Genomic DNA, 23,471 nt, shown 5'->3' with positions numbered 1-23,471 from the left:
CCCCTAAGTCTGTACTCCAATGCAGTCTGGTCGAACTGTCTATCCCTTGACGCTGGGACCTTATACCGTTGTACAAACTAGACACTAAGTGCGTGCCCTCCATGGAATGTAGAAGAGCATTTAGCGGAACCAGACCTTCAGGCTCTTGGGGGAAATCTGGCAGAATGGCTCGCATACCTTGGCGTAGTCTCACATAATAAAAAACCTCCAGTGGCGTGTGGATGATTGCCTTAAAGAACTATTCCTTGGAGCGAAACACTCAGTCTAAAAACAACCCCCCCCCCATGTACTAACCTGCACCCGTTTGCACATACTTTGAACCCCAGTTTCCTGTAGGAGCTCTAGGTTCGGATGATAAGTAAGTGGCATGCGTGGGGCATACAACATCGTAAGGTGCAAGCAATACGCCGCCAGGCGTCAATCGTACACAATACCGTTGTAGGTGACGTCTCCAGTATTTTAGCAGGACCGTGTAGGATACCGCTCAGGGGGTAGGGTCAAGCAATCCAGTCCTCTACAGACAGTTGAGGCATGAACAGCGTAGGCGCCATCCAGTGATAGGGGTAGTGCGCCTGTGCGCTCATATGATAAACCTCAAAGTCGGCAATGTCAAATCCCCCTTTGTCACAAGGCTGCGCCATGACCTCCCATTTCAACCTTGGTTGCCTCCCGCCTCAGACTAAGTGGATCAGCTCTGATCGCAGCGTTTTGAAAAAAAAAAGCTCCTGGGTAATACGGGATATTAAGAAAAAGAAGCGGGCAATATCACCATTTTGATGAGTGAGGCTCTGCCAGCCATTGAGAGGGGCAAGGATATCCATCGGGACACAGTGGTCGTCCGCTTCGTAATAGCAGTACCATAATTCAATCGTAATGTTTCATCTCGATCTTTGGACACCTGAATGCCCAAATACCGCAAATCTGACTGGCACCATTCTAAGGGGAAGTCCAGGGGAAATTCCGCGACAGCAGGAGTAAGTGGGAAGAATTGGGACTTACCCCAATTAATGGTAATCCCAGACAATCTACCAAAAACTAAAAATTTGCGTAACAAGGCATTTAAATTCCGCGGAGGGTCTTTAACATACAAAGTTACGTCTTCAGCGTATAACGAGATAGAAATTTGGCGCTGGAAGCACTGAAAAGCACTCTCCTGATGAATCTGGCATAGCCTACAGGCCAACGGCTCTATCACAATAGCAAAAAGGAGAGGGGATAGAGGACACCCCTGACCAGTGCCCCTCGTTATAGACACTGAGGAGGAAAGACAACCATTTATCAATACTCTAGCAGTGGGCTGAGTTTTCAGCAGTTTCATCCAGGCAAGATAAACTCCCCGAAACCCCATTTTCTGCAGTACAGTAAATAGGAAGCTCCATTCCACAGAATCGAATGTCTTAGAGGCATCAAACACAGCAGTTACCAGAAAATCCGTAGCTATCGTTTGGATAAGGGAAAAGAGAGTACGCAAATTGTGGCTGGTGACCCTACCTTGGACAAAGCCTGATTGATCTGGGAGGATTATTTTGGTCATTAGTAACGACAGCCTGGTCGCAACTACTTTGGCCAATATCTTTACATCACAATTCATCAGGGATAAAGGGCGGTATGAGTCACAGACCTCAGGGTTTTTGCCTGGTTTTAACAGTGAGGTGATCACTACTTCGCGCATGGACAGAGGAAGTATCCCAACCTCTAGTGATTCCTCAACCTCTAGTGATTCCTCAAATACCTCGCGCAACACCGGGGTCATAATGTCTATGTAACATTTTTAAAATGGTGCTGGCAACCCATCTAGCCCCCGGCGTCTTATCATTCTTGAGGGACATTATTGCATCGCATATCTCGTCCAGCTCAAGGGGACCGTTCAGAAAGGACCTGTGAACGTCGCTCAACTAGCACAGAGCAATCTCTCCCATAGTCTTCTAAATCTACGACGCCTGGACTGCCTGTGGTGTAGAGATGCGTGTAATGTGAGGTAAAAACATCTAGGATCCTAACATTATCCCGGCATACCTCTCACCCTAGGCCTGTAATTTCCAATATGTGTGTACTTCCCCGCTGGTTAGGTGTAACCCCAGTGAGAGCCTTCCCGGGCCTCTCGCCTTCGTCATATTTGCGTGCTACCCAATAGCGGCCACGGAATTTGGTTTCCCGCGCAGCTTCCTCCTCGTACTCCGATAACTTGTCCCTGCCCCATAGCGCCACTTTGCATACTTCGCTCCAGCTTCCGTAAGTCGTTCTCCAAGTTATGTAGTGTCCCCTGTATGTCTCGCAACACCCCACCACTCTTAGCTATACAGCAGTTTTGAACTGTGACCTTAAAGGCCTCCCAGATAACCTCTACACTGTCAACTGAACCTTTATTGCATGGAAAGAAATCCTTGATCTCTTGTCCGAGCTCTTCCAGAAAGACTGCATCCAAGAGAGCAGGCGGCTGAAGACACCACGACTGCCGAGGCCTATCATACCCAGGTACCTGCAAAGTGACCAGAACCGGACAATGATCAGAGTAGGTTCTAGCCAGATGTGTCACCCCAACCAGCCCAGAAACCAACCCCTTAGACAATCCAACTGCGCCCAGGTGCCTGAGTAAGATGTATAATGAGTGCCATCCCGCCGCGCATGGTATAGGTATCTCCAGCCGTCCACCAGCCCCCCTTCCTCCACAATGCCCTGCAACGCCTCCCTTGCTGTCCTATTAAATTGGGCGCCTCTGTCCGCCCTATCCAGGACTGGGTTAAACGTCACATCGAAGTCCCCTCCCCAAATAATGTGCGAGGATCCAATATCTACAATCTTTCCCCACAACATAGTATAGAACTCAGGGATATCCACATTCGGGCCATAACAGTTGACAATGGTAACAGTCTCATGACCCAGTATACCCCACAAAATGACATATCTCCCAGAAGTGTCAAGCATCTGTCTGAGGGGCGTAAACGGTACATCTTTTTTAATCGGTATCGCTGTTCCCTTGCCAAAGGATGAAAAAGAGGAAAACAGTCTGACAGTGGCCCACCTGCTAGCGAAAGTGCTGCGAGACTGCGGGTGTATATGTGTCTCTTGCAATAGTAAAATCTGTATATGATGTCTATCTACATATGCCAGTATCTGTCTACATTTCCTAGCATCCCTAAGCCCTCTGATATTCCAAGACAATATTCGAAGCGTTGATTCAGATCCTGTGTTTGCCATAATCGCGTAGAAAACCTGTGCAATACTGCTACATCATAAGTCATTGATCACCGCCTCCGTCAAATCTACAACTCCTACTCATCTCACAACATACATCCGTACAGTTCTTGCATACTGCAGTCCCCATTACCACCCACCCCCTCCCACTGAATCATCCAAAACATGCCAGCAATATACCATCCCACCCCCCTCCCTTCCAACAAACCATGCAAATTGCAATAGGGGTATTCCCATTGGGACACAGCTTCCCAGGTGGCACACTGAAACCCTGTCCCCAAGTTGGAAACCAACTATGTAGCCTGCCTCCAGCAAGAGACAGGGGTGTCCGGAATAGGTCAATTACGTGTAACTCAAGGTCCCATAGCAAATATGAAATAGGGAAACAATAACCTGTAGATCAATCCGGGAAAGCCCAAGCAGGGGCATCCATACAGTTAAGCAATATAAGAGCGGGAGACAGCCGGGTCCCCACCAGTCAAGCAGGACCACTCGCTCGAACCTCTCAGGATGCGCCTTGTCATAGCAGATCATTAACATCTTAAAGTGGCGCCTCACCAATACCTTCCTGCTCCTTATCCTGCACATTTCGTCGCCACAGTGTCTTTAGAAACTTTTCAACGGATTGTGGGGAAGCGTGTATGGTCTGTTTCCCCTGATGCGTCACTCGGAGTAGTGCATAGTCCACCTGCGCCTGCCAGAGTTTTTGCTTGCCGCCATTGAACTTCCTCCTCTCTTCTTGCACCCGCATGGTGAAGTCCGGGAAGATGGTGAACGTGATGCCCTCAAAGTGAGTTGCTTCTTCTCCCTGGCCACCTTCAAAACCACATCCCTATCACGATAGTTGAGGAGACGGGCAATAATAGGCCTGGGTGTGGCCCCTATAAATTGGGGGGGAAGCATTCCCTCATCCGTGATCGCCATCAACATCTTCTCAACATATTGTTCCATCCTACCAGTGTTGGTACTCTCCGGTACTCCCAGTATACTCGCATTGTTGCGTCTGCTGCGGGCTTCGATGTCCTCATTTTTGGCATCAATAACGCGCATAAGCTTATCCATTTGCGCAACAGCATTTCTCAGTTGTACCGTAATATCTTTTGTCAGAAATTCTTTGCTCTGCCTCTTTAAGTCTGGTGTCATGTCTATCAAGCCTACAGGCAATAGTGTCTAGGCGACTGGTCAGGGTGTCCACCTTGTCCACTATCGTGGCGAAGCCCTGCCGCATTTCTGTGAGCATAGTTTGCATATCCGTGGCTGGTCTATGGGTACTGCCCTCCGCCACCTCCTGCTCTCCACCCTCCGATGTCGCGGATCCTTGTTTAGTGCCCCTCTTGGACTCAAGCGTGAGCTGCGGTTGTTGGGCGTCTAACTTGCCCATGTCGTGCCACTCTGCACCACGCGGTGCGAATAGGGCCAGGTATGAGGGCGATATCAGTAACCAACCGAAGGCAACAGCACCCTCACAAATTCCACTGCAGTCTTCCCGCGCGACTGGGTTAGCACACCAGGGCTCACAGGCACCGACACCGACCAGGCAGTCAGGATGATGGCACTTAGAGTAACAGGTCACCGCCATGCACCCTCCAGGGCACCCTTCCCAATTGGCCGGTAATGTGGCACACACAAAGCACCAGCCACCAACAGCGGGAAAGACACGTCACGCACTGGCTGCGTAGTTGCACTCCAATCCACCCCGCAGCTGCAGTGGCTTAATGAAAGGGCAGCAGGTGACGCAAGTGCCCGCACCTCGGGAGTAGACAACACCAGCGTCTTATGCCTTGACAAGGGAAAAAATACTCAGTCGCAATCCCTGTGGGGGCACTGAAGGATTCCGCCGTCACTTCCACCACCAGGCGGGTCACAGGCAGCACGGGGCACCCCCGTTGATCGAGAAAGTCAATGCCGCAACATGGCCGCCGCCATTTTATATGGAAGGTCGGGGTTATCAAAGAGAACCGCTCCACACCCAGCAGACTTCGAGCAAGTGGTATACCCTCCGACTTTCCGCCCACACTGCAGAAGCAGCAGTAGAAGATTCCTCAGCAGCTCCACCGCACTCACCACAGCCTGGTCACCAGCAGGGCTGACAGGGACAGCTGCGTGGCCCTGTCTCCTCGTAGAAGCCCCGGGATTCGCGTGAGTCTCGTAGCCGCCCCCAGCTCCATGCCGCCGGACAGCTCTCACCGCAGAAGTTGGGCAGCACAAGCCAAAGTCCGGTAGACGCGGAGTAGGTTTAGCGCTGCACCGTCCACACCAGCACCCCCCCAGCAACCAGCAGCCGTGGGTGACAGTTGATTTTGAGGACGAGTACACAGGATAATTTAAGGATAGTGTTCCGGACTGCGGGAGCCTCACAGAGCCGCAGCCTTTCATCAAGCGCGCCACCTAGCCCCCAGATTTCCCACTGTGATCTTAAAGGAAGTGTTAGATTTTCAGTGTTTTATGTCATACTAGCATTGACATTGACTAAAAAATAAAAAAAGACCAATAAGCGCCAGCTGAAAGACCGTTTTAACCTACTTAGTTGTTTTATGTACTCACACATTATTTCACTGCTTACCTGGGAGACATTTTTGTTTGTGTGTACAACGTTGTTGGCTGCAATAAACTTTTATGCTGTTCATTTTTCAAATTGGCGGACAGATAATACCTCCGGGTCAGCTTGTTGCTCAAAATGGGTCCAACTCTTGACAGCCTCACATCTGTTTGCTATAACAGCACAGAATATTACGATGGTCAAACGAGGGAAGGAAAGGATGGGAGCAGTAGGGAAGGAGATCAAAGAGAAAAAAAATATCATCAACACTCATTGCCACACTTGGAAACCAATAAATGCCCAATTCTTCCCCCCTCAAATGAACCACCTGTAACGGAAATTAACATCTGTGATTATGTGAATGCGTAGGACATGAACTTCTGTCTTTATCAATATGAATGGAGGTCATGCAAGGAATGGAGATTATAACGTTTATAAGACACACCTCCTTCTTGTATATATGTATGTATATATATATATATATATATATATATATATATATATATATATATATATATATATATCAACAGTGTCTTGTCTTATGTATATTTTACATAATATAACTGTTATACCCACGATAAATATGTATACACCAGACATCAGAGGCGAAGAGAATGACACTGCACTGTATGAAACACCCCCTGTTAAATGGCAAAGATGAAAACATCAAAATTATCCTTCTTTCCTTAAGCTCCGTAATCCTCCATAAGCACAAACATAAAGCAAAAGGTGTTTTCTCTTCTAAGGACAATATGCTGTTGAAATCTTCATGGCATGTGCATGAAATACATAGTGTTTAAACGATGTATCATTTTTCAGTGCAGAATATGTTCCTCCAGATGGTCGTAACACCCAAAAATTACTTTCTTGAGATAAGAACAGACAGTCGTTTACTCGTAGAAGCCCAAGAAATGTCTAGAGAAAGGTACCTGGAGCACTCATCCACAACAAATGGAACAGTTTAGAGTGTCTGACAAAACACGAAAGACTCCTCACACAGAAAACGTGCAGAGAAATACAATAGTAGATTAAAAAATAAGCAAGCTGCTGAGGCAAAATAAAGACAACAGCACTGGACAAACAAGGCGGCCAGCAGAAATCGATTGATGCCGAAGCACCCTTACCGCACCAATACCACTAATAAAAATCAAAGCAGTGGGACATGCTGAAATCCTTGAATAATCTGCATCAGAGGGCTTTTTATATCCCTGACCTTTCTTATCTCCAATCGGAAATCATAAGAGGCAGTGCACAACCTCATGGGACATGTAGTTCCCTGACAGTCACCATTTCCTTAAGGATTGCAATATGGCGACACATCTTTGTATCGTTCTTTCCACCTGATATATATATATTTTTTGTGCGTCTCTATTTCTGTTGAGCCCACAGCAGCATTCCGGATATAAATAACATACCTGTATGTCCATGTGTGCACTGTGAATGAGTGTGTGCATGTGTATGTGCTTGTGAATGGTGGGTGTATGGATGCATGTTTGTGAATGAGTGTGCATACGGATGGGGGTGTGTGAGTGTGGGTTGAAGACATTTCTTGTGTGTGCCTGCCCTGCCCCTGCTGCACATTATTGGTCATGACTGCTTGCCATCTTAGTTATTAATCATCGGTATCAAGGCAGGTCACTTGATTATAAAGGCAAATGTACTTAAAAGTAATTCTGAATCTCACTTTTAGGTGGTGATGTGCAGTGTTCAAGAATTAAGTGAATGTGGAGGTCCTTGATCAGAAAGAAGTAGGTTTTCCACCACCTTAATGAGAGATTGGTCAACTCAAGTTATTTAGGTGCTTGGAGAGGTGGGCAGAACTTTATGAACAAGCAATGAGATTTTTGTGATTATGGTTGAGTAATGAGAGCACCTAAAAATTTAGAGGGAGCCAGGTGGGGCTGGTAGATGGAGTGGGGTGTTGATATTCAGGATCAGGAAAGGTTTGAGTTTCTGAATGTACAGGCATGGTGGCTCATTGAGTTGAATGTCCACTACTAACCAAGTTTAACTCCTTGCAAGGCAAACTGTACCCTTAAACCTATGGTCAGAAAATTGAGTAGCATTTCATATTTTTAGTAATCTGTTAATTAAAGTGCTTAGAAACAGTAGTATGAAGTGCTATATAAATACGCTTTTGGCTGCTGGCAGCTTAATTCAGGATGAAACTGCCAGCTTTTTATCGATGGACGGATGTATGGAGAGTGGTTCTATTGATGGTTTGTGGTGCAGAGGTTGGTGATGTGAAATAGCCAGGGAAAGAGTATGTTTTCAATAGTGCAGGTCTAAAGTATGGAACTGCCTGTGTCAGTTCTTTGACTTACAGCAGTGCAGTGGTGACGGGGATGTCTGAGAGATGTATGGAGGACCAGGAGAGGGCCTGTTGGTGGACCTGCCCACAGTTCTCCACATTATGACTGGCCGTTTGTGATTGTACAGTGGCATCTATGGTGTGACTGGATGCTTAGATGGTAGCCCTATAGGACAAAACTAGGTTAACGAAAGTATCAGTATTTAGAGTTCTTATATTGAAAATGTGGTCCTCCCTCCTGGAAGCAGTCCTGGAATTCCTTGACAAGGAGGTCCTCCCCACTAATTTGCTTGTTGTGGAGGAGAGCGTGTGTAAAGCCTTAAGATGCTAAATTCAGCCGCACTTACAGAAACAAATGGAACTGTGATATTAATACTGGACAATTCCAGTGAGAGAGAGGCAGTGCTAAGCAGTATAGGGATTAGTAAGGAGGCAAGCATAAAGGGGAGTACATTATTTCTGCTCTCTGGCAATAGTAAACCCAAGCAATTAAAAAGACAAAAACTACAGCAGAAAAAGATTTCTAGCCACTCCATGTCGAATCATTCTTGAGGCACTACGCCAGGTTTAGTTGAAAAAGAAAGTCAAAGTACATATTCTTACTATGTTATAGGCAGCAGAGACATTTCTGGTTGTGATGTTCATCAGGGATTGCATGGCTGACACTTGTTGAATGCAGAGCCTGGTTCTGAAGATATTAGACTCTTTGTTGTTGGCCAATAACCACTGCCCTGTTAGTGACAGGGGATAATGAGGATTTGGTCTGGGATTCAGAATTTTTTTCCTTCTTATGGGAATAATGTTCTTACCTTTTCCCTTAACTCCCAACCCCCTCTTTTCCTGGCTCTTAGTTGACATCATATGTTTGCATTATGAGGTGTTATTTTTCCGAACTGGGATAATAGTATGGTCACTCCCCTATTTTAAGAGTGCAGAGGAGCTTTGTCTTAGAACTAAATCAAATGACTCCTTGTGTTTTGCCAGTAAAGATTATGAAACATAATCAAGTCGTGGCGAAGTGGATCTGTGAGCAGGGCTTTGTGGACACTTAGACAGGCGAGTGTATGAACAGGGTGAGAGTGATTATTTGCCAGTGTCGTGCGTGGATGCTGGAGAATTAAGAATTACAGTGGCTGATTTAGAAACTGAAAGACCAGGATGAAAATGAAGTACTTTTAAATCGGTCTCTCCACCACTATTATTTATTTAATATTGTCAATGCAGGAAAATATATTCGATTACTTATTACTGAATGTATTTTTTCCACTTGGAAAATAGTTAATTGAAATTGCATAGATCCAGTCCAACCACTCAATAGCATAGTTGTTGAACCCAAAGCTGTCTTCTTAAATAAAGAATAAACAAACAAAAGAGGAGTACCATCAGAAATTGCTTAGATAAAGCGGTCTGAGTGGGATGACTGAAAAAAGAAAAAAGAAGAGAGTCCTTCCTTTATTAATAAACCCCTCACTCACCGACCTAGTCGGTGACATGCTTCATCATCGGGGTCCACCCTGATAGCCGAGTGCCATCAGGGTGTGCTGCGACACCTGGACTACAGTGGAGCTGGTATTTGTGTGTGTGAAGTGAAAAAAGTGTTTAAAAATTGTCCTGGTATACTTGTGTGAGAAATTTATTCGCAAGGAACTGGACAATATTAAAGTTAAATGTGTGGATACAATAAGGTGTTATGACCGTGTGTATCACTTATGTGTGAGGTCTACATGTTTCAACCCGCAGGATGGAAGGTACCGGGTTTTCGTCAGGACCGGGAGGAAAATGGGTGGTCAGGAAACACTAATGCCCTGCCGTTCCCTAGATTCCTGTACACTACTGACAATTTTGTCAAAGTGAAAAAGGAGCTCAAAAACAAAATAGTCGAGCTAAAATCAAAAAGACTCCTATTACGGATCTTTTAGGCTTCACAGGGTGGAGGGAAGGTATTAAAACTCAGACTGCCATATTAGTTTAGTTGAGTTTAGGATTCTATGTACCTACTCTCCTCTCCGTGCCTCCCCGCCTCCGATGGCACTCGCCTATCAGGGTGGACCCCGATGATGAAGCATGTCACCGACTAGGTCGGTGAGTGAGGGGTTTATTAATAAAGGAAGGACTCTCTTCTTTTTTCTTTTTTCTTTTTTCAGTCATCCCACTCAGACCCCTTTATCTAAGCAATCTCTGATGGTACTCCTCTTTTGTTTGTTTATTACTGATACCCAGGGGACTAGGAGTACTCTCCGTTCACGTTTGTGAATCAAATCCCTCACTCTCTCTTTTGTTTAATTATATTCTTAAATAAAGAACCAGGTCAAGTAGGTTTTCAACTTTCACAATTGGGGGCATTTACTAGTTACATAAAATTGAGAACTTCAGTTTTAATTAGCATATTATTTGGAACATAAAGGTCTGGTGTTAGTCACCTACAATCATGTTATTACACTGATTAAGCAAGTCTTCATCTGTCTGTAAATGCTTAAGTGGGTAGGTTGAATGCAAAGACAGTGGCATGAAACCTAATTCATAATGAAGTGACCCACACTGTTAAATATCGGGTTTAAATGCACACTTAGTTAATGGTGCTAAATTTCTTTAATGTGAGGAGTAAAAGAAAATGGTACATGCATGGTAATTTTACCTTTGTCAGGAAATCATATCTGATTAAGCTTTTGGGTGATATTTCCAGATGCAGCTGCAAGTGAAGGTGTGTTGGCAAGTTTCTTTAACAGTCTGTTGAGTAAAAAAACGGGCTCGCCTGGGAGTCCTGGAGCAGGAACGGTAGCAGGAGGAGTGCAGAACACAGCCAAAAAGTCTGGTAAGGCACACTGACTATAACACAGTTTTGATATATGCTCTTGCCTGTTTATCCTCCTCTAATATGTTATACGGGTCTTCAAAAAACATTTTTCATCTGAAAAGTACAGCATAAATTGCTATTCTGGTTGCTACCACTTCACACAGATTTCTCCCTTTATGAATGCTCTTTTTAAGCTTCAGTCTGGTTCGAAATGTGATGATACATTAAGTGTACATTAATTTGGCACAATGGGATAAGAAAATAAGTTACTTCCCTGTAACTATAGTTCTCCAGTCTTGGAATCTCTCATAGATTCACATGCTTGAACCATTCCTTGTCATCAAGATGAGAGTCTCCGGTATATCAAAATAGCAATGCACGATTAACATAAACTAAAAATATAGGCCTAGGCCCATTTCAGTTTTGTAACATATCCCTATTGTTTTGTAAAAGAGACCAAACATAGGTTCTCTTGTAGGAAGTTTCCTTATATAGTCATAGGCACTTGAATAGTCCCGCCCACGTGCGGAGACCCTGGTGAACTTTCTGAGATTTATCTTCCTTAGTGGATATTTTTCGCCTTTCTGGCCTGAAAAGACACTTAAGAGATAGAAAGACAATAATGCAGCCTAACTAACTAGGCTACACTGGCCAGTACTTCATCTTGAAGTGTCAAAAAAAAGATAGCCAGCAAACTTACATTTTGCAACTTTATGGAGTTTCATACACAGAGAAAGCTCCCCTTCATAAAACACCTTTTTTTGTGTCATAATTTTTTATTGGAGTTCAAAGATAGGCAATTTCATAGGTAGAGATGAAAGGGTTGGACAGAAAAGCCCCATAGGATGCCATTATATGTCTGAAAAAAGAAGCTATGCCTTTAAGAGTCTCCAGAGACCACCAGTATCCCATGATGCGCAGCCAGTGGCAGGTACTTCAGTTCTCTTTGAAGGAATAGAGAAGTGAATCTTCGTCAAAAACAAGGTTGGTGGAGGGTCTAAGGGGAAAATTATTTAAAGACCAAAGGACAGACTGACCCCTTATTCACAATATAACAATACAAAAAGGACTGTCAGTGGTCTGTACAACTAATGGGGGCAAAGAAAAATGTGATGGACTCTGTGTCTACCTGTAAAGTGTGTACAACAAAAAGGAAATGAATCCCATCAGCCCACCCATATGGCAGAGCTTCATCATCTGGGATAGAACCAAAGATGGTCCGGTTAAGGAGCCACACACCTGTTGGAATTATGTGCTTCTCCAAACCCAAGGAACCACCAGTGATGGATCGTACCAAAAATCAAATCAGTTTGAAATGGTGTGGGATGTTAAATTGCAGTGAGAAAAATAAGTGCAAAAAGAATCAAAAAGTGAGATGTAAAATTGGCTACCATGATTTAAGGAAAGTTTTATTAGGGAAAATCATGGTGTCAAAATTAAAATGAGTGCGAGACAGTTTGAAATAATAACTGTCTATTAAGGATGGTGTTTGGTCAACATGTTTCAGCCATTGTAGGAAAGTTGAGCCTACCCGGCTTTCGTCAGGACCTCTTGAACACTACTGCAATTAAGCTTGACCTAAGCTTAGTGAAAAAAGCAAAAGTTAACACAAATTAATGGTACAAAACATCCTACCGTACATTGGATTTTCCAGACGGGGATGTCTGTTTCATGAAGTATTTAGGATTCTTTCCTAAAAAGGAAGATGCACAACATGGGACAACAAATAGGTAGAACACAGACACACATTTTTATTGTTTTTGCGCCGTATGTTTTTTTTATGCCAATAGGTCATTCTCCAAAACGATAGAATTTTTTTTTATTTATTTTTACTCACCCAAAAAAGCTTGGGAGAAAGCCTCACCTCTTCCTGGCAACTAATCAGGGTTGGAGGCTCCGCTCTAATTCCTGAAATAAAATAGTGGGTGTCTGGTTAGATCACATTCTATTGGCTGACATTGCAGTTTCCACTCTGGTCCTACAGCTATTGAGCATCCTCATTGGCCCATGTAACACATATTAACTTCCTTCCTGTTCCAGTCAAGTAAAAACGATTTCATTGGCTGATAATGCAGTTTCCACTCTGGTCCTACAGCTATGGAGCATCCCCATTGGCCCATTTAACATATATTAACTTCCTCCCTGATCCAGTTGGTACCTCCCCCTTGGCTCAGGATCAGTCCAGGGGTACCGACGGACAGGTGAGGAAGCGACGCCAGCCAAGCTCATGCAGTTCTCTAAAGCGAAGCGGTTTTCTACTTCATACTTAGGAGAGCGCTCATTTTCCAGCTTTACACAGCGAAGTGTTTCTCTATTTTCATTTCTTAGGAGAGCGCTCTGGATATCAGCATACAGGCTGTTGGATTATTATTACAAAGCGGAGTTTGATGAGCTCCTTATGTATTATTGTTACTAAATGAACTAGGTTCGCTATCAGCCAGCCTTGAAGAGCTTTTTTTCACTGCTCTTACATTGATATACTGTTAAAATCAGAGATCCGTTACTATCTGTGTCTCATTCTCAAGGCAGCCCTTGCAGTTGCTGTCTGTCATGTACTCAGAAACAATGCCTAGGTTTTTAGCACTTTGTGCCAGTGAACCATTAGTATGGATGTGATCTAACCAGACGCCCACTATTTTATTTCACAAATTAGAGCGGGCCTCCGACCCTGAGCAGTTGCCAGGAAGAGTTGAGGCTTTCTCCCAAGCTTTTTTGGGTGAGTAAAAATAAATAAAAAAACATATTTCTATTGTTTTGGAGAATTACCTATTGGCATAAAAAAAACATATGGCGCAAAAACAACATTTGTGCCTGTGTTCTACCTATTTGTTGTCCCTTGTTGTGTATCTTCCTTTTTAGGAAAGAATCCTAAATACTTCATGAAACAGACATCCATGTCTGGAAAATCCAATGTACGGTAGGGTGTTTTCTACCATTAATGTGTGTTAACTTTTGCTTTTTTCACTAAGCTTACGTCAAGCTTAATTGCACTAGTGTTCAAGAGGTCCTGACGAAAGCCGGGTAGGCTCAACTTTCCTACAATGGCTGAAACATGTTGACCAAACACCATCCTTAATAGACAGTTATTATTTCAAACTGTCTCGCACTCATTTTAATTTTGACACCATGATTTTCCCTAATAAAACTTTCCTTAAATCATGGTAGCCAATTTTACATCTCACTTTTTGATTCTTTTTGCACTTATTTTTCTCACTGCAATTTAACATCCCACACCATTTCAAACTGATTTGACTTTTGGTACGTTCCATCACTGGTGGTTCCTTGGGTTTGGAGAAGCTCATAATTCCAACAGGTGTGTGGCTCCTTAACCGGACCATCTTTGGTTCTATCCCAGATGATGAAGCTCTGCCATATGGGTGGGCTGATGGGATTCATTTCCTTTTTGTTGTACGCACTTTACAGGTAGACACAGAGTCCATCGCATTTTTCTTTGCCCCCATTAGTTGTACAGACCACTGGCAGTCCTTTTTGTATTGTTATGTAGAGAAGTGAATGCCTATTTTAAGTTACAAGTATGTCTGTTTATTCCACCGGAGAGGAGGAATGTCCAGAGGTACAGCAGTACTGGATCAATGTAGTATCGAGGATCCGTGTAAGGGTGGGGACTTTAATAAATGCCAAACCAGGACAGTGCCTCCTGGGGCTGGCCCCTCAACCCAAGAAACGGAAAATGGTCAATTAATTGCTACAGTTATCTCTGGTATTGGCCAAACGGAGGGTGGCTATATACTAGATGAGTGTACGGACCCCAACATTCCAAAGCTGGATAAGGGATGTGGGAGAATGGTCTCTTGCAGAAAAACTGCATATGAAAACCTGCCGGAAGGATAAGAAGTTAGATAAGGACATTGCAATCTGGAGAGAGTTATGCAGGGAGTTGTTAAACCTAACGTGAAATGGAAATGGTCAGGTCAATGGATCTGACAGCAGTGGCGAAATGTAAAGTTGGTAATTGTGCAACACCCTGGCAATGTACGATGCTAAGTATCCCGCAGTGTCATAAATAATTAAATAATTACGATGTGTGTCTAGGACTCGGATGCAAACTGGAAGCATGCTGGATGGCGATATGTTGTTAAGCTCTATGTACGACCACTCAGTTATTGTGTGAAAAATTTAACAAATAAAGGGTTGGAGGAGGAGCTACGCTACGATCCAAGATGGCCGCATAAGCTCCCGCTCCGCCGACCTCCACCGGCAGCTCGTATATCCTGCCCTTCATCCTTCCAGCACGCCGGACTCCCACACGTATGAAGTGCTCCTGACTCCTGCGGTGCAAACCCGGACCCTCCAACTTAGCGGGTGACAAAGTTACGTCGAATTTACTTCTGGGCCTATTCCAGAGCTTCCGCCGGGACCTCGATTTCTGGTCCATCCGGGTTGGATGTGATCAACATCGGCTGTGGGACCAGGGTTGCTTCCGGTCTCCCGACCTCGGTCCAATCCTTCTAATTCCAGTTGGCAACTGAGTGAATGGCTTTATCCAAGGACACGGCACAGTGACGCATGTGATATCGGTGACCACGGTCGGGGGTCCTATGCCCGGTGACCCCCTGGGGGGCCCGGGTTGTCGGGCTGGCCCCCGCGAGTGGCAAAATACCGACCCTGCCTGTTGTGTGAGCGCTCGCTGTTGTCATAAGCCCCGTGTGTGCCTGGTTCCTGGACGGTGTTTCAGGGATCCAAATCCTGCCTCGTCTCATGCCAGAGGAGATGGGGGAGACTGACGGTACACCATCGCTGAGGTCCGTAATGGCCGCCATTGGGGCGCTCCGCTCTCACTTTGCCGTCCTGTGCCAACGGATGTCTGTAAAGCTGGATAACGCACACTTGGAACCAGAAGCGGATAATCCGACAAGTTGTCAGCATGCCTTGGACCCCGTGGATTATTCTCCGCACCATTTAGAGACCCCGGGACGGAAGCCTGTTTTAGCCTGTTTTGATGACTCTGGCCTTATGGAGGGTGCACCTGTGATCGTCGTTGGCTTTCCCTGCTCCATTCCTGTTCGACGGAACATTGTTGCTAAAGGTTTTTACCGCCAAGGACAGTTCTTCAGTGACTTTCGGAGAGGTTTGTCTTCCTTCTTCATCCTCTATTGTCGAATTTTCGGATGCCGCCATTTTGTCTCCTCTCCTCGATCCGTCGCCATTGTTTTGAACTGTCTTGGACGCTTCGCTTTCTTCGTGATTGCTGTGGCTTGGACGACATGGGCTTTCGTGAAGAACCGAACTGGTCAGGGTTGACTTTGACATTCGGGGTTAGCTTTTTTATCTGTTTTATGCCGGATATGCACCGTGTATAATACTGGGAGACGGGAGGTTTTTTATTGGAGTTCTCCCCATGTACGTGTTCAATACTTGCTTTAATGGTCGACATGGAATTTGGGGAGGCTGCTGCTGGTGGGGTGTAATGAGGACCGGGAGTGTGTCTATTGCTCTCCTCCTCCGCTTTCTTTCCTTTCTTTAGGGCAGTTCTGGGGCGACAGGCACGCTGTTAGTGGGGTTGGCCGTAGCCATTACAGGGGTGCAGGGTGGTGGGTGTTGGGGGGGGGGGGGGGGGGGGGGGGTTTATTATTTTAGTTTGTTTTGTTCTATGGTCTCTTTCTTTTCTCTTTCTCTTAGGTGGGGCTTCCCTTCCTCTTCAGTAGGTTGGCTGTCTCTCTCTATCTCACTTCTTTCTCTATCTGGCGTCTATACTTGCCTATGCCTTACTATCTCTGGAGGGTGGGTTTTCGGGATGATGCTCTAGCTGAATTGCTCGCTATTATACTGATTTTTGCTCCTTGTCTGCCTTAGCGGGCGTAGTATGTTTAAGGCTGTAATGTTCATCACCTGGTTCTGGTTACACTGCGGGGTACGTCCCCCCATCTCTTCTTAATTCTATTCTATGGTGTGACGCCATCGATAGTGCAGCCACTGCTGCTTCTTCATAACCAAAAAAATGAAACCTTTGATATCCTTCGCTTCATGGCACATGCAATCATAAGCTATGCTTGTCTCGTTGATATTACGCGGTCGTATACATTTGCATGCCACCTGAATCTATATCCTGAGTTTGCGGCCGGCCCCTGTGGTTGTAGGTCTGCGCTTGTAATGCTTTGATAATTCAATAAAGGTTTAAAAAAAAAAAAAAAAAAAAGGGTTTTTTCTTTTTTTTTTAAAGATGCGCCGTACCATTTCTCTGAAATGGAAAGGGCAGTTAGTTTGTACTAGTGCCTGTATCTCAGCTGAAGACCTTGCAACCTGGAGATAAAAAGTATTTCGGGCTGAGGTCAAGGGCAAATTTTTCTGTAAAAGCATGGCTTTCATTCGGCTCAAATTATCAAACCGTACAAAGGGAACATTCGCCAAAGGCCATAACCTTGCCTCCCTGAATGTGTGGGTTGTTGGCAGCAACATTACTTGTATACAATAATTAACCCTGGAACTTAGTGATGATGTGCGATGCCTGGAAGCATCCCACAACAACCTTGATCATTCAGCATTAAGTAACTCCCATTCGAGTGAAGGCTGGATTAATCACGGCAGCTGGGGAGCCTTTCAAATCACAGGATAAGTTAGCTACTGAACCATTACATGCCCCATGAAACATAATATCTTGGTAAATGAGAGATCCACTCAAAGAATTCTCGCAGTCTGTACTGCTGAGAAACACTTCAGTGTCCCTGCATATACATTTATACAATAATTCCCAAGATTCATAGATGAATTCCCTACCCGTTGCTTCATACCTGCCTACATGGTGTGTTCTGGGAAATAATGAAACTGGAAATTTGTTAGTGGTAATGTTATATGGCCATGAATTTATCATTGGGTGGACAGTGACTCTGCCATGGTGAAAGGTAATTGGTCCCATTTTTTAATGCCCAGCATTGTGTATATCGCATCCATTTGTGCAATTGTTGTCTGCTTTTCAGTCAAATTATATGCAGAGAACAGAGACATAGTGTGGATATGTCGCCAGGACACATAACCAGAGCGCAGTGATTGTAGTGTCCTTAATAACACAATAGAATGTTACTGTGATTGCTTATGTTGTTAGATGGACAGATCCTGTTCCATCATATCTATAGCAGAAGATACAATGTTGCCCAGTGAATAAATTCTGAATGTCAGTGTGGTCATACATTATCCACCAAAGCCTTTACCAAGTTAACTTTGTCAATTTCACTGAATCTCTCTGGAGCTTCCTGTTGGGAGATTTTCCAAATTTCATTATAAACCGCATATAAGAAGCGTTTCTGACGTGGCTTTCATGGACCTAGTAAAAAATCCCTGAGATCCATGTCATCTGACAGTGGCGACCAGTATTGCTTCACCTGTGACAGTGTTGAGGTTCTTAGCCAATCTAGGCATAACTTTTAATCCTGTATGATGTCACCACCCCCGGATGTTCTCGTACATTGCGTTAGTCGGGCCCCTGGATACTAAACCCTTCGGTGGCACCCTTGAATCTTGACTGACACCTATTTGTGTTGATCGGCCAAACTAACCATCCCTTCCAATTGAGGTCTGTTTAATTGTTTGAAACTTTGTGCATGATGTCATCGAGTGCTCCCCACCCTTTTCTGTATAATTTTGCCATCCCTCAAAGGGTGTTAGAGAAGGAATATAAGGTGTGTTTAGGTCCTTAATCTTGATTTACCCAAGACAGGAAGTCTGTTGCACAGTTTTGTTCAGGAAAATCATCTGTTGTGGTATAAGACATGCTCTAAATAGTGCCTCAGTTCCCTGAACCTGCCATTCGTTAGTACCCCGGATTGATTTTATGTCAATGTTTATGTCAATGATGTCTTTCCATAAGTCGAACCCCTGTTCAGACAGTTGGGCAATGAAGGATGCTGAATATATCGGTTTCGTGTTAGTGAGCATATTTTTCTTTGCAGATGTAGGTGCAAGCTTACAATAATATGAGCGTGTATGTGATGTATGAAACCCATAAAAATAAGCAAACCTTTGTGAACTACCTTTCGGTAGTGTTGGGCAATATTCCCCATTGGTGGTATGTGAAAACATTACGTGGTGCACTTGTTTTATGCAGAAAGTGATTACCATAATGTTGGTAACAATACATGGTATCAAAATCAGATGAGCCATCAAACATTTCATTTTTTGAAAATGCTGCAGACAGTTCTAAACCAGACAACATATTAACAATTTCAAAATCCCAATTATCAGAATATATACTTGAGGTGATGATATCATTTAAAGAAATTTCGAATACATGTGGTATTTTTAAAAGTTCAGTGGGACCAAATACATCATATGAAACTATCCGGTCAGGAGCTGCAACTGCTGTAATGTTCACATGGGACACGTCTCTTTGTTATTGATAAGATAATATAAGGTTTCAATACCAAGTTCACTTTTGATCCTACAGAGCGTTCTGGGAGATAGTGTCCGTTCACGGTCAAGGAAAGGACAGTTACTAAACGTATCCAGAATAGTAGAAACTACACTATGACTGGTTTACTGGTATACCGGCCACCAGGCCCATCCAAAGCTTTCAGGGAAGCGCTTGTTGAAACCGTCTGTACTTTGGCGGTCAATACTTCTAACTTTACAGTCCTGGGAGAACTTAATCTACATTTTGATAACCATCTAGATGTGGATGTGGCCAATTTGATGGCAGATTTAGCGGCTTATCAGCTTGCGCTCCGACAGGGTGGCTAGCACCATTGAGCGGAGGGCGTGGAGGTGAGAGACAGTCACTTCCGCTGAGCGAGGGGCTGGTTAGCGGTCTAGTGGCTGGGAGGCAGACGGGCTGAGGGCTACAAAAGGCACTGGAGATTCCGCCCGCGTGGTGGCGAGTGGGCAGTGGCAGGGCCCATAGCTGCTTGTGTGGCGCCAGCGCGCTGACTTTTTAAATTGGTAAACGTGTGCTTTTTAAAAGCGGACTCTGCTGTATTTTAATTTTGCTGTGTATTTTAACGGAGACTCTGGTGGGGCCAAGCCCTTAGCGGCTGAGGCTTCCCATCCCCCCCCCGCACTCCCCAGACTTACCTGGACGCATTCGGGGCGGCTGTCTTGTCTTTCCTTCCTCCACCCCTCGTTCCGACAGGGTGGCTAGCACCATTGAGCGGAGGGCGTGGAGGTGAGAGACGGTCCCTTCCGCTGCGCGAGGGGCCGGTTAGCGGTCTAGTGGCTGGGAGGCAGACGGGCTGAGGGCTACAAAAGGCGGATGTCCCTCCGGAAGCGCAGCGGGCGCGACGAAGGCGCGCCGAAGTGTCGCCAAAGTCGAGCCCGTCTGCGCCCGTCTGCGCCCGTCCGCGGCCGACTGCGGGCTAGGGCGATAACCCCTGCTCCACACGGTAAAATCTATTGGGACAGGGAGCTGCTCCTTAGCCTGCGTCCGGAGACCACCTACCCGTGTAGGCATGGTTTGACAGCTGAATGTGCTCATTGTCGGTTCCGCTTCGTCACCGCATTGCAAGGTACTGGGGAGCAAGCCGCGCTAGTATGTGACCTTCTTAATGTGAGATCACTGCGGAAGCATAGGCTTGATATATTCAATCAGCTCACGGAAAGACAGTTTGACCTACTGTTCCTTACGGAAACGTGGCTAGACCAGTTCTCTGACTCGGATATTATCGAGGCTATGCCGTAGAATTACTCTATGGTTAGGCAGGACAGGCCAGTGGGGAAAGGAGGGGGGATTGCGATTATTTTTAAAAAATATCTTGGTTGTCTATTGGAGATGGCCCCAGTCGCAGATAGCGAGGCGGGAGCCTTCACCATAAAAATCAATGGGGGAATGACGATCAAAGGCTTCCTTATATATAGACCTCCGGGGCCTTGAACCAAGTTCAGGGAGAGTTTGTTAGATAACGTGACAGAGGCAGCGTTACGCAGGGATAAATTCCTATTACTGGGAGACTTAAATTTACACCTGAATAGCCCAGGGGATAAAGGAGTGGAGGAGTTCTGCAGGGACATTCAAGCCCTTCAGCTAGAACTTAAGATCTCAAGCCCCACTCATCGTCAAGGCCATCTTTTGGACCCGATCTTTGCAAATTGGGGAGGGGTTGAGGTCTCTGCAGTTGAGCCGATCCCCTGGACAGACCACTTCCTGGTGGTATTCTCCATAAACAGCATTAAGGCCATAAAACATATTCAGGCACCCCTGAACTATCTGAGGAGGAAGTGGGCAAAAAATTCTCCTTGGAGGATTTTAATGAAGCACTGACACGGGAAGGCCAGCCAGGAGGAGAGGACATAGAATCGGATGATCTTAACCTGAATATGCGCATTAAAGAGGCGCTAGATCATACTGCACCACTCAGCCGAACATCCGCGGGCGGCCGCTCGAAGAGAACAGCCCCATGGTTCAATGGAGAGCTGCGGCGGACCAAGGCGGAATGTAAGCGAGCGGAAAGATCATGGAGGGTAGCGTATGACAGTCAGGCCAGGGAACTGTTTTTAGAAAAAAGGCGGATACATCACAGGCTGATTAAGAAATCGAAGGCTGCCTTTTACGCAGGAAAAATCCTAGGGGCAAAGAACTCGGCTAAGGAGCTCTTCTGCATTTATAAGTCCTTGACAACTATAGATTCTTCTGCAGGCCCGGAGAATTGTTCGACGGAATCATGCGATCGTATCGCCGACTATTTCTCCACTAAGGTTGCAAAGATCTATTAGACCTTCCCTAATCCTCCCTCCACAGGGGTTGAGCTTGATGTAACATCTGGGGGCATGGAGAACCTGGGGCTTCTTACAAATTTCATCACCCCCCCTCCTGAAGAGTTAGTCAGGATATGTCTCTCTGTAAAATCTGGCTCCCCTCTGGATCCGGTGTCCCCTAAACGTTTGGGGGACAGCCTGGAGGTCCTGGAGCCTTATATAAGGCATGTCCTGGATGTCTCTTAAGTCTGGCATGTTACCTAAGGGGTGGAAACAGGCAGTGGTGCTCCCCCTCCGGAAGAAACCACACATTAGTTTTGAGGTGTTAGAAAATCTGAGGCCCATCTCTCTCCTGCCTTTTATGTCCAAAGTGGCTGAGAAGGTGGTAAACACCCAAATTATGGAATATGTGGAGGAGACAGGGTTGCTCCATACTACGCAGTTCGGCTTTAGACCTCGCCATTCGACAGAGTCTGCCCTACTGATGGCAACAGAACATCTGAGACAGGGTGTAGATGAGGGGCAAACGATGGCCTTGATCCTGTTGGACCTCAGCGCGGCGTTCGACACTGTAGCACACTCCACCTTGCTACAGTGTCTGAGCAGAGGTGGCATCGCTAATACTGCGCTGAGGTGGATCCAGGCCTTCTTAATGGGCAGAAGCTTCCAAGTGAGGCTAGGAGACTGCTACTCCAAAGGGGTCTCTTTGGGCCAGGGCGTGCCTCAGGGCTCGTCTCTGAGCCCGACCCTTTTTAATCTGTATGTAGCGCCTGTTGCCTCCATTGTAGAGAGCCATGGCCTCCAAATAGTTTCCTATGCCGATGATACGCAGCTGGTTATCTCCTTGTCGCACGCGCCCTGTCTTGCGGCAGATAGCTTCCGGTCGTGCATGAAAGATCTTGCCGACTGGATGGCTATGAACTGTCTGAAACTTAACGCCAGAATACTTGAGAGCAAATAAAACATAGACAGGGTCAATCTATATTTAGAGAGACATGTCCAGCCGGACAGTGGTCTTTCAGAGTTTTTACTCAATTTTCATGTAGTCATATCACACAGAGTACCTTCCACAGATCAACCAGTGTGGGACACAAGCCTGTGCCCAGCACTTACAGAACGGGTACAAAGGGTGGATATAGAAAGCAAAGAAGGGCTTTATAAGGCAAAACAAGTTTCTCTGACATAAATGCAATTGAAATACATTGAAAGCCTTAACAATAATATAGCCTCTAAATGCCAGTTTTCTAATTTAATTGGCAGCTGAATTTCCAGGAAGGAATATCCTCTACCGACTGACCCGGTTCCCCTGGCTGCCGACGGATACCACTGAGTTCCGCGGCCCCCGCCGCCCGATTGTGGGCGCCGTTTTCTCAGCTGCCAATCAAATTAGAAAACTGGCATTTAGAGGCTATATTATTGTTAAGGCTTTCAATGTAACTGTCCTGATGATGGTCCCCGTGATTTACTAGGGGTCCGAAACGCCGTCGACCTTTTAAGCACCAAAACAAAACGTGATTACTATGTGTTCTGCGGTGCTTAGTTGTAATACTCTGTACATTTGCATTTATGTCAGAGAAACTTGTTTTGCCTTATAAAGCCCTTCTTTGCTTTCTATATCCACCCTTTGTACCCGTTCTGTAAGTGCTGGGCACAGGCTTGTGTCCCACACTGGTTGATCTGTGGAAGGTACTCTGTGTGATATGACTACATGAAAATTGAGTAAAAACTCTGAAAGACCACTGTCCGGCTGGACATGTCTCTCTAAATATAGATTGACTCTGTCTGTTTTATTTGCTCTCAAGTATTCTGTATGCATGGGACCAATGTTGTTTGATAAAAGTATGTTCCCCGAGGTCCCAGCTGACTGATTTGGGGTCCCTTGTTGTTGTAAAATGAAACTTAACGGCAGCAAGACAGAGGTGCTTGTGGTGGGGAGAGACCAGTCTGCTTGGTCGTCGGCTTGGTGGCCATCCTGTCTAGGGCCGACCCCCACC

The 23,471-nt window shown here is 45.5% G+C and overlaps 1 protein-coding gene across 1 annotated transcript in view; it reads left to right on the top strand.

Annotated features, from left to right (window-relative positions):
- Positions 1-23,471, top strand: part of DYNC1LI2 (dynein cytoplasmic 1 light intermediate chain 2) — a 473,715-nt gene that overhangs the window by 377,433 nt on the left and 72,811 nt on the right. Inside the window, exon 12 of the mRNA XM_086947723.1 lies at positions 10,729-10,857. Coding sequence (XP_086803849.1) covers positions 10,729-10,857 — 129 coding nt within the window. The remainder of the gene's footprint in view (positions 1-10,728; positions 10,858-23,471) is intronic.

Source organism: Lissotriton vulgaris, chromosome 12, assembly GCF_964263255.1.
Source record: "Lissotriton vulgaris chromosome 12, aLisVul1.2, whole genome shotgun sequence".
NCBI lineage: Eukaryota > Metazoa > Chordata > Amphibia > Caudata > Salamandridae > Lissotriton > Lissotriton vulgaris.
Note: the sequence above shows the minus strand (reverse complement) of the source record. Positions and strands in the feature narration are given on the sequence as shown.